This window comes from Rattus norvegicus, chromosome 2 (assembly GCF_036323735.1).
Source record: "Rattus norvegicus strain BN/NHsdMcwi chromosome 2, GRCr8, whole genome shotgun sequence".
Taxonomy (NCBI): domain Eukaryota; kingdom Metazoa; phylum Chordata; class Mammalia; order Rodentia; family Muridae; genus Rattus; species Rattus norvegicus.
The window spans coordinates 226301290-226313369 of NC_086020.1; the positions used below are offsets into that span (position 1 = coordinate 226301290).

Sequence of the window (12080 nt, forward strand, 5' to 3'; positions counted from 1 at the left end):
CCGATTGGGAGGTAGGATCAGAAATGGTCCGCCTCAACCCAGAGGCAGCTAAGGTTAAGCTGCAATTTAAGCCAGGCACTGAAAGTATCAGGTATCTGTGGAAATCGCATATAGGACAGCTTGTCTTGGTCTTGTTTGTCTTGTTTGTTTTCTGTGGTATTGTCGAGTGTCTTTTTGGCTTTTTTTTTTTTTTTCGTTTTTGGACTTGGACTGATGACTGTGTTTGAAATCATGGAACTGTTTGTTTTGTTTGTCAAAGAGTTTTACTTGGTCCTCTTGGTGCTTAACTTGGAAATAATTTGCTTGAGAGAAATTGTTTTCTGCCCCAGGAGTTTTGTCTTTCTCTCTTAAGCCTCCTCCCCAAGGAGAGATGCCCCTCCCTTTGCTCCCCTTGTCCAGTCTAGCTGCTGTCAACAGTTCATCACACACGTGTATGAAGGACTCCAGGTTAGTGAGTGACACTGTCTGAAGCAAGAATTAACAAGAATTCTTCTACCTCCCTCAGCAGAACATGAAAGTTTTGCCTTGGATCCTGAAGGATCTCCCTGTTGCTTAGACATTCACAGCTTCTAAGGAAGGGACAGCACAGAGTATGGAAATGTGAATCTGAGGGTGGCAGGCATGTGGGCCCACTAGCAAGCGAGCTGCAGGCTGTGCGCAGCCAGTGGTGCAGCTCAGACTGAGCTGGCACAAGAGGAATTTCAACGCAAAGGGGCTGCCGGCCTGGGCTGACACTTTGGCAGCAAAAAAATAGCATAGAGTTAGTGATTTTTTAAAAACTATTATGAGACCTTTGGCCCTGAAAATAATCCAGTCGCTGCCTTCAACACTTGCTCACAGAAGGAGAGTGTTCATTAAGAGAACTTTCTTTCCTGCCTCCCTCCCCTTATCCCCTGGCCCTATTCCAAGAGAGGAGTCGGTTTCCAGCATTAAGTCACCTTCTCCATTAGCCATCATTGACATGGAGAATGCTTCTGATTTTATCCCCCTCAGCAGCCAGTTCCTGCCCCTGTGGTCAAAATGCCCCAGGTTTGGGGGGTGGGGAGCCCCTAAAGTAGTTTCAGAGAGAATCTGCAGCAGACTGCAAAGAACTTCGTTTTGCCAGTCAGAATTCAGAGCAGGCTTTGGCTGTGTTTACCCTAGGCTGATATCAGGAGAAAGTCTTGGGACGGGCTCCTCAGCTTACTCCAACTGAAGGCAGTGGCCAACCTCGGGATCAATGCTTTCTTCTCCATGGGCCTTTAACCTAGTGAGACAGCTTGGTGAAGGGCTGTGGGGACTGCTACTGAAGCCCCGGGATTCAGAGGCTCGGGAAGGGCTGCAGTTGTATTAAAGGTCAGTACTCCAGTGTCAGCAATCTCCTTATTGGATATAGGATGCAGAAAGCCCAGCTCAACTGTGACTCCCCAGGTGAGCCAGTTATCTCTGACTATAGCTTACTCACTGATACCCAAGGCTTCAATCGGATCACACACACCTGAGCGAGTCTCCTTTCAACTCTCTAGAGGCTCAAATGCTTTTCTCCCTGGTCTCTTGGCTCAAGGTTGCCAGGCATGTCTGACAGCCTGAAAAGAAACTTCCCCCCTAAATCTGGCTTTTCTTCTCACCAAGGTGCTCCAGGGAGCAGATGAGTCATACAATTCTTTTGTCAGCCACTTGGCATCTAGCACCCAGGTCCTAACCGTCTCTCCATCCTTTTGTTTTTGGTTCTTACTGGAAGCCTAGTGTCCTTTAGAGGCTGGGTCTCTTGAGAGGCAGAGCCACGGAGCTGACACTAAAGGGAGGTACTCCTTAAGGGGGAATCTAAGTCCAAAGAGACAGTCAGTAACAGACCAGCTGCCCCTCTGCTTGCCTTTCTGTTTCACAGGCACAAGGCTTGTGCTTATTTTTACACTGGCCTTTTCGTCCCAAGAAAGCTTCCTTGTTTAGCTGTGTGACCAAATGCTATTTGTTCTCTTCGGTGGACCTCTATTTTCTAGACTCTCTTCTTTTTCTCACCAGCCCACTTGAGATGCTTGTTAGTAGCTGTTGCAGGTCCTCTTTACCACCGAGGAAAGACAGAATCCTGCTAGAGGCCAGAAAGAATGGTCCAGGCCCAGATGAAAGGTTCTCACTCCTGCCTGTTGACTTCAATACCCCTGAAGGTAGGGAGCACCAGGTCTACTGTCAGACTCCAATAGTGGGTGTCCGAGGGGCTGGAAAACGCCCCACCAATTTGACTAAGGTAAGGGAAATGGTCCAGGGGAAGACAGAATCCCCCTTAGCGTTCTTGGAACGTTGATGGAGGCTTCCCATCAGTTCACACCCCATGACCCTACAGCAGATGAACACAAAGTCACTGTTACTGTGGCCTTCATAGACCAATCAGCTAAAGATATGAAGAGAAAGTTACAGAAATTTGAAGGGTTACAAGAGAAGTTGCTGAGAGAGTTAGTACAAGTTGCAGAGAAAGTAAGGTTGAAGTGTGGTTCAGGGTCTGTGCACATAAGTGGACAGCATCTAGTAGCTGTAGAGGAAGATGCAGAAGATATCATAACAGAGAGACTGAGGAAGAGAAAGAGGGAAAAAGGCAAAAAGAACAGGAAGCTAGGGAAGAAAAGAGACAGAAAAAAGAGGAAGCTAGAGAGATAAAGAGAGATAAAAGACAGGAGAGGAACTTACACAGGATACTGGCCACAGTAGTTAGAGAGACTAGGAAGACAGTACCTGGCAACAGAAGAGAATTCCTGGCTAAAGATGAGTGTGACTATTGCAAGGAAAAAGAAGAAAGGCCTCTCTAGTGGCTCCAAAGGCAAGACTCTCAGTCCTAGAGTGCTGGCTGTGTGCAAAGATAGAAGGGAAACCCACCCAGTGTTTTGTAAATACGGGGGCCAACACTTTGTGCTCCTATGCCCAAATGGGCCAGTGTCCAGCAAAAGACTTTGGGTACAGGGGGCTACCAGCAGCAAACAATACTCACAGACTACCCGAAGAACAGTGGACCTTGGCATGGGCCAGGTATCCCACTTGTTCCTTGTGATCCCAGACTGCTCCTATGAGTCTGAACCCTGCAACCCTGCTCCTGGACCCAACCCAGACCCTCCCCCTTTCAAGACTGTCAGCAGGTGCTCACTGAAGCACAGGGTTGGCATAAAGATCTGACTGACCAGCCACCAGAGGGGGTAGATGCCACCTGGTTCTCAAATGGGAGCAGCTTCTTAGAGGAAGGAAAAAGATGGGCTGGGGTGGCAGTGGTAGATGAAAACAGAGTCATCTGGTCTCAGGCCCTACCAGAAGGCACCTCTGCTCAGAGGGCAGAGCTCACTGCCCTCACCAAAGCCCTTGAGCTGGGAAAGAGATTTAACATCTATATGGACAGCAGGTATGCCTTTACCATGGCCCACCAGCAGAGGGGCCTGCTGACATCTGAGGGCAAGGAGATTAAAAACAAAGAAGAGATTTTGACTCTGTTAGGGGCCCTCCACAACCCAACCAAGCCGAGGAAGGGACTCTGGTACACCTCAACGGGAAAGAAGATCCTGCCACAAAAACAGGCAGAAGCTATGATAAAACAAATGCATCAGTGGATTTACTTAGGGGTAAGCAAACTCATCCAGACATTTTCAAAAACTAAATATTATGTCCCAGGTCTCAAGTATCTTGTGGAGCAGATAGTGCACCAATGTGTACCATACCAAAAGGTAAATGTTTGCAGGAATAAAATTGACTCTGGCAGGAAGCTCCATGGGGATCAGCCCGGGGCCTACTGGGAAGTGGACTTCATTGAGATAAAACCAGGAAAATATGATCACAAATATCTCCTAGTGTTTGTAGATACTTTCTCAGGATGGGTAGATGCTTTCCCCATCAAGCAAGAGATGGCTTCGGTAGTCATCAAGAAGATACTAGAAGAAATCTTCCCCGGTTTGGAGTGCCCAAGGTAATCGGGTCAGACAACAGCCCTGCCTTTGTTGCCCAGGTAAGCCAGGGTGTGGCCAGGTATTTAGAGGTCAATTGGGAATTACATTGCATCTACAGACCTCAAAGTTCAGGAGAGATAAGAGAGAATGAATAGAATTCTAAAAGAGACCCTGACCAAATTGACCATGGAGACTGGCTCAGACTGGGTGGCACTCCTTCCCTCTTGCTCTCTTCAGAGCAAGAAATACCCCTTCCAGATTCAGCCTTACCCCCTTTGAGATCTTATAAGGGGTCCCAGCTCCTCTGATTATGTTACTGAACCAACATGTCATAGTAATAATGATTTGTATGCCAGGCTAAAAGGCCTACAGATGATACAGAAAGAAGTCTGGTTGCAGCTGGCAACAGCTTATGCCCCGGGGACCCCTGAGACATCTCACCAGTTCCAAGTCGGAGACACGGTCTACATACGACACCGGGCCCAGACACTTGAGTCTCGCTGGAAAGGACCGTACCTGGTGTAGCCATCAAGTGTCAGCCCTCACCAGCCTCGTACTAGCTGTTGGGTCTGGGGCTGGGGCCTAGAGGGACACTTAGATCTTCAAAAAGCTCCCTAGACCTCCATGTCAGATAAGTGAATACATCACATACATGACTGGAGGGCTGCTGTGATGGGGTTGCTGTGATGCTCACTTGAGGAGTGTGCTTTAGAAACAAGAATTTTATGTTTGCCCTGGGTTCCATCAAGATAGGCCCCTCAAATGTAGGTGTAGGGGTAGGCTTGCTTTCCATTGCAAATGATGTAACATCCCCTTACTATGAAGGCATTGCATACGTTAGTACTCCTAACACTTCTTGGGCCTGTGCCTCAGGAATCACAACCTGTATAAGTTTAGAAGTTCTAAATAACAATCATGACTTTTGTGTGTTAGTTCAAATAGTGCCTAGATTGTTATACCACTCTTATGAGGATGTACTGAACTATTAGGATCCTGATGCTACAGACTTAGTAAGGCACAAAAGAGAGTTGGGGATTATGCTGGCAATTATCTTAGGGCTGAGTTTAGGTGCTGCAGGGGCAGCTATAGGGACATCTGCCATTGCCCTGCAGCACAAGGCTTATGGAGAATTGAAGACTGTCATTGGCTTAGATATAGAAAGAACAGAAAAAATGTTAACTGACCTCCAAGAATTCCTGCTCTCCCTCTCAGAGATAGTCCTTCAGAATAAGGGAGAATTGGACCTACTGTTATTCCTTAAAGAAGGAGGCCTGGGTGCTGCATTAAAAGAAGAATTTTTTTATATGGATCACTCAGAAAGAGTTAAAGACAATTTAGCTAAGATTAGAAAAGGACTAGGACAAAGTTTTTAAAAAGAGAGAGAGAGAAAGAGAGAGAGAGAGAGAGAGAGAGAGAGCTCAAGACAAAGGTTGGTTTGACACCTGGTTCAATTCTTCCCCCTTGGTTCACAACTCTGGTTTATTGCTTATTAGAGAACATATTGTTAAGGGAACAATACAGGCCCATCACTAGTGATGAGACTGAGTTATGATTTTAAGATTAAAACCATGACAAAAGAAAAGGGGGGGGAATGAAGAAATAAAGTTTCATAGTTTCATAGATATGAGAAACAAAGTTGTAAAAACAAGGTTTTGAGAAATACATCTGATGTCAGGTTGCCTAATGATGTGACAAAGTTTTAGTAGTCAAGAATGACCAGGCCTCACTGACCAAGGCCAAGCTAATTAGGATAAAACAAAGATAACTTTTCTCAGAAAGACGCCCCTAGCCCTCCCTTTGGTAAATCTTGAGAACAACCAAAGATGTCATCCTGACCCTGCCCAACCACCCAGTCCCCCCCCAAGGGACATGCTAACTTAGCCCTTTCCCAAGGATTTTCCAAGGTCATGTGCAGGGCTGGATGAGGAAAGTGACCAAATGAGCCAAGAACAGCCCCTTGAGCAGGCCAGCCAATACCTGACCAGATCCTTTGTCCTGTGTGCCACCAATGAGAATAGGCCAGCTAACCCTGTTGCTGAAGTCTGCCCTCTATAATGAATAAAAGTTGTGTGCTCTTTGGGTTCGGGGTTGCCTCTCCCTGCATGGATGAGCAACCCCCACGTACGTGGATCATTAAACCTCTTGCCATTGCAGCAGTCTCTCAAGTTGTGTTCTGTGGGTTGAGCTCCTGAGGTAAGGTCACTTAGTGGTCTTACAACAAAAACCACTTACCAAAAGAAAATTGTTTTTTATGCTTTGAATCAAAATGTCCCTTGCAAGATCATAATTTGACTACTTGGTATCTGGCTAGGGGCACAGTTTGGGGAAATTCCTGTAGGAGGTGAGTCTTAAATGTCAAAAGTAAGTCCCGTGAGTGAGGCCTCTGATGGTTATACCCAACCCTGTGTCTAGCCTCTCTTTCTGCCTTGTGATCTGTCATGACATGAGTAGCCCCTGCAACATTCTCCTTCTGCATCAACTTTGTTTGGCTCCTCCCACATGATGAACAGGGACTCTGAAAGTATAAGCCAACACAAATCTCCCCTCCCATAACTGCTGCTGGCAGCTAATTTTGTCATAGAAACATAAACTAAGCTTTTCTACCTCAGCCTTGGACTCAATGGTCACTGTGATGTTCATGTCCAAGAAGAATCAGATTAGCATGTATGAACTCCTTCCTCAGCAGGAAGTTATGGTAGCTAAGAAGTGTGTCCATGTGTCCAAACATCAGAAGCTAGCAGACAAGGATGGGCCAAGTCTTCTTGTCATGATGGCCATGCAAGCCCTTGAGGCTTGGTCAAAGAACAGTATACTGGGGAACATTTCTAGTGCTACCTTCCGGCCAAGATCTCTGAGATTTACCTCCACGTACCTCAGGGGATCATGTCTGTTGGCCTGTGCATCAACCCTCCTCCAGAGTCCACTTTTGAGAGGTTCAGCAGTTGAGAGACCTGTTAGACTCACAAGAATGGAGCCCTACAGAGACACCTATGTTTCCTTGGTACTCAAGGAAGCTGAGTCTGGGGCTGGGTTATCAATTGACTCCAGTTCAGCGGTTGAGGTGGTCATGGATCGGGTTTCTCTGTGTAGCTCTGTAGATCAGGCTGGCCTTGAACTCACAGAGATCTACCTGCCTCTGCCTCTCAAGGAATGGGATTAAAGGTGTGCACCACCACATCCAGTTACAATTATTTGTATGCATATGATATGGGAATTTTTTTTTCTCTTCTTTCCTTGTCTTTTTTTTGGGGGGTGGGGAGTCGTTGAGCCCGGGTTTCTCTGTCTAGCTTTGACTGTCCTATCCTGGAAATAGCACCATAGACCAGGCTAACCTGGAATACCTAGAGATCCACCTGCCTCTTCCTCTGAGGTGCTGAGATTAAAGGTGTGCATCCATCAACACCAAGCACTTTGCTAAAATTTTTATAACACTTAACCAAAATGTAAGGTCCTTTGGTAAAACAGCAAGCAAGAGAGAGCAAATGTTCAAATGTCTCTTCTGTCCTTGTTATTCAAATGACTCTTTGGGGGGAAAAAGAACTTGGATCTATACAACATGATGCAATTACAGCATTAGCAAAAACGTGTCTTTGTAGTTAAAGGTCTAATTTAAACTATAATATCTGCAATCATTCACTTGTTTACGTGGAACCCCTCTGTTCTCCTTAGCTTCTAAGTAAATCCAAATAGCTGTGAGTAGCAGTTATTTCCATTGTATCAAGCCTTCAGCTCTTTAGCTGTAGTAGAAAATTTTCCCTCCACTCTTGTACCAATAAAGATTTTTTTAAAAAAAATACAATGGTTATTTATTTTACTATTTATTATGCACTGCCTGCTTCTTCCACAAGAATGCATTTCATGGGAAGCTCACGAGCTTACTAGCTTCTTTTGCTCTCTGTACCCTAGGAGAGACAGAAATATTTGCGCATCTTACTACCTCTCCTAAAGGAACAGTGGCCTCATGACCACTTGGACTCTGTTGTAGTCATACTTGGGCTTTCTAAGCCTAGAAAAATATCCAGCAGTGTTGCAGGACACTTGATCACACTGAGATCCCCGAGATTGTGTTGTTTACTGGAAGAACCTGTTTCTAATCGTGGTGTGGCTCAGCCCTAGCACATACCTTCACTCACAGCGATTTGGATTTACTTAGAATAGGAAAAATGATGGAAAGTAAGAAGTCAAAAGGAAGGATAGAGAGGGAGACACACGGGAAATAGAAGGGAAATCGAGGGCGTTTGAGATGTTGTGCAGGAGATCTTCCTTGTGGAACATTAGCTGAGGAGGAAGGTCAGCTGGGTGCTTTCTCCGACTCTGAGCCAGCAGAACCCCAGTATCTGGCTCCCTAGTCTTCATTGGTAAAATAAAACGATTGGTATTTGGCTAAAAACAGTACCACATAAAATAGTTTCTCAATGACTATCTCTTTTTCTGCACTGTTAGGGATTGAACAGTAGGATCCCCAGCTCCTGCACCCTTTTCAGTTTTTATTTTGAAACTGATTAAACTGCCCCCATTGGCCTTGAACGGTTCAGGCAGCGTCTCTTTTTTTTCATTAGTGTACATTAATTGCACAAGAGAATTCATTTTGTTGTGACACTTTCATACTTGAATATTATGTCCTTTGGTCAAATTCACCTTCTCTGCTACCCTCTCAGTCCCTCTCTTTTTCCTTCTAATAATTATCTCTTGATGAATAGCACAGAGCATATAGTGGGATATAGTCAATCTTTAATAAATACTGCCTGCTATGTGATGACAGCAAAGCCAGTGCGACAAAAATCACAGCTATGAAAATAATACCATTGCTCTCAAAATCCCTTCCTTGCCTCTGAGCCTTTAATTACATAACGTTTCTTCCCCCTTCGTTCCCATCAGCTAAGTATATGTCATATTTGCCCATTTGAAAAAAAGAAAAGAAAAGAAGTTAAAACAGGGCAGGGAAAATGGTTCAATAGGTAAAGCCACTGACTGCCAAACTGACCACCGGAGTTAGATCTCTGGAACCCACCGGCTAGGAAAGAACTGACATCCTCAAATTGTCCTTGCTTGCCTCCCTGAGGCTGAAGGTTAAGTTCTTGTTGCTTGGAGACACTCATACTTCAGACTTGTTGGGCATTGGAAAATTCCAGCCGCTTCTGAGCTGGAAGCCTCCTCCCTAAGGTCTAGCTTTATTATTTTGGGAGTCTCTTGGATTACTCTGACCAACGATATGAAATGGGGTGTTTCATACCTAATACTGGGGTTTTCTTGGATCGTCTATGGCTTTAGTGTGCAGCACTGTCATGTCCCCACAGAATTTTTCAGTTGGCAATGATTCTCTTCCCTAAATCAGGCACTTCAACTCACAGTCAAGAGAAATGAGTGTTAAAGAAAGGAAATTGAAAGCGCTTCAATGTGGTTCCAAAAGAATACGAAATCTCCCTTTCCTGGCAGGGCAGTGAGTTCCCATTGGAGGTCTTAAAAGGGAAAAAAAGCTCTTTTGGTTTGGTTTGGGCTGTGGCGTTTGTTTGTTTGTTTGTTTGTTTGTTTGTTTTATAAGACTATAATTATTTTGTTCTGCAAACTGCCAGCTCTCTGACCCTGGTATAGGGAGGAGGCTGGTGTTCAGTGGCTCCCAGTTGATAATTTAACACAAAAACGTCTCTCCAGCTCCGTGCATCTCAGTTTCGGTATCTCTGAGTCTCCCTCGCCTTCCCCATCCGTGGACTCGCCCGCCTTCCCTCCCGCAAGCCCCGCTCCGCGCCGCACTTGGACTGTCCCGTGACGTCATGACGCTGCGCAGCCCAATCCGCTGCGACGCTGAGGACATTTTAAACTTAAAGGCGGGGCGGCCCGGGAGCTCTGTCGGCGCCGTTGATCCCCTGCATTTTCCTTCCTGGGCGGCAGCAGACAGGATGGCCGAGGAGGCTGCAGTGGCTGTCTGTGTTCGAGTGCGACCCCTCAACAGCAGGTAGGCGGCCTGGGCCGGTGTGAAGCGGCGCGGGGCGGCCTGGAGACCTGCGCTGTCCCGGGTCACACCGACCCCTCGGAGCAGGACTAGTGGTTTCCCCGAAAACACAGACTGCATGCAGCCCTGCTCAGGAGACACCGCCTTCCTCGTCTGATGGACGAAGACACTGAATGTTCAGTAGTGGAGAAGGGTCGGAAATGCCTGAAATAAAAGACAAGATGAGGGAATGAAGTCTACTGGGTTTGCTCGCCTCTGGCCTTCAGCTAGAGAGGCTAAAGCTTTTGACGTTCACGAAATTGGTTTTGAATAGGTGGTCGATTCTCAAAATTGAGTTATTCTTGCATTTAAGTTCCTTTCCTAATTTGGAAAAAGTTGTCTACTAGTTAGCTTTTAGATGTCGACCTGACAGCCGGCTTTGTCTAAAGGAGTGTCAATTGAAGGATCACCTCGATGAGGTTGGCCTGTGGGCTTGTCCTTGTGGTGGTTTCTTGATTCTTAGTTGATATGGGCAGTGCTCAGGTTTCTGTGGGTAGGTCCATTCTTACGCATGGGATTCAAGGCTCCTTGTGGAGGAAAAAAAACAAAACAAAACAAAACAGAGAGAGCAAGAAAGTAAACAGTGTTCTTCATGGATTCTGCTTCTCTTCCTGCTTGAGACCCTGCCCTGACTTTCCTTGGAGCTGGAAGTGTAAGCTGATATAAACCGTTTAACACTCCAAGTTGCTTTTGGTCATTATGTTTTATCACAGCAACAGAAAGCAAACTAAAACAATATATCTACAGACATAAGCTATTATGATACACTGGGGGGTGGGGGGTGTGGAGAATACTGAGAAGAGTCATTGAGCCTTTAGAGACGTGACAGATTGATTTTGTGGTGTCAGGGAAATGCAGACACCACAGAATAAGTGGTTTATTAATGGCATTGAAGTTAGTGGTGCCTGTCATGGTGGCACAGGCTTTTAACCCCAGCACTCAGAAGGCAAAGGTAGGTAGGTGTGTCTTAGTTGTAGACCAGCCTGGGCTACCTAGTGAGTTCCAGGCCAACCAAGGCTACATAGTGAGACAGTGTCTCAAAATTAAGAACAAAAGGAGACTAGTGACATAGTTGAGGTATTTAGGGCATGTTAAGTATTCCAGAAGGTTTTGTTTGGTTTTGTTTTTTAAGGATTTCAGAGAGGAAGTAGATCCCATGCAGCCAAAGATAGTTATGAATATAGTTCAACACAAAATTGTCATCTTACTTAAAACTGTGAAAACATTTCGCAAGAAGTTTTTGGGTTTGGGAGTTTGGTTTTTTTGTTTGTTTTTTGGATTTGGTTTGGTTTGGTTTGGTTTTTGGTTGGTTGGTTGGTTGGTTGGTTTTGGTGAGGACCAGGTTGGTTGGTTTTGGTTGGTTTGGTGGTGGTGGTGTTTTGGGATGGGGTTTCACTGTGTAGCCCTGGCTACCCAGGAACTCAGTTCCAGTAGACCAAGATAGCCTCCAACTTATAGAAATCCACCTGCCTCTGCCTCCGTAGTGCTGGGATTAAAGGTGTGTGCAACCACCACCCAGATTTTTGAAATTTTGTATTGCAATGTTCTCAGGCAATACAAGATCTCTCCTCGGCTCAGTAGATCTCAGTCTCTGTGCCATACTCACAGCACTGCCCACCCACTCTGCATGTGACTATCGGATGATATCGTGACTCTGCCCCAGCCAGCTGTGAGGTTGACATCCAAACGTAATGGGGAAGGCACTGGGCTTGGTGCCTTTGGTCTTCTCTGTTTTCCTGGGCTGCGTCAGAGAAAGTGGCAGCCACTGAACAGCAGCCTACTCATAGAGCTAGCAGAATTAAAATAAGAAATAAAACAAGCCAGACCAGACCAAGCCAGGAAAGGAAGATGTTTGTATTCTTTCAGAACTTCATCCAGGTGTTTTCCATTTCCTTCCTCTGTGAATGACAAAAATCACGTCTTATGTGAAAAGTCAGGCACTCCCAGAAAAAAAGGTCCTAATACATAATCAGCGTCCCACTCTGAGCTGCTCCTCCCGGGAGGTGCTAAGAGTGAAGAGCTTCGGTAGGGAGCCGGTGAGAAGCAGATCTTTCTCTCCATCTAGGAGAGCTGAGTCCTGGCCCTTCCAGAGTTGATGGTGTATTTATTGCTAGTCTTCAAAACATGAAATGTTTTAAATTATCCTTTCTGTTACGTGACCTCCAGAATCACTTACATTATTCTAAGCTGGG

General features: G+C 45.8%; 1 protein-coding gene across 4 annotated transcripts in view; it reads left to right on the forward strand.

The window, feature by feature from the left end:
- The first annotated feature begins 9680 nt into the window (after nt 1-9680).
- Cenpe (centromere protein E) overlaps nt 9681-12080 on the forward strand; it is a 58667-nt gene continuing 56267 nt past the window's right edge. For 3 of the 4 annotated variants that reach the window (XM_063282221.1, XM_006233351.4, XM_039103858.2), the window contains exon 1: nt 9681-9852. In XM_063282221.1, coding sequence (XP_063138291.1) covers nt 9797-9852 — 56 coding nt within the window. In that variant the 5' untranslated portion in view covers nt 9681-9796. The remainder of the gene's footprint in view (nt 9853-12080) is intronic. The other variant, NM_001421086.1, reaches the window with a different exon arrangement.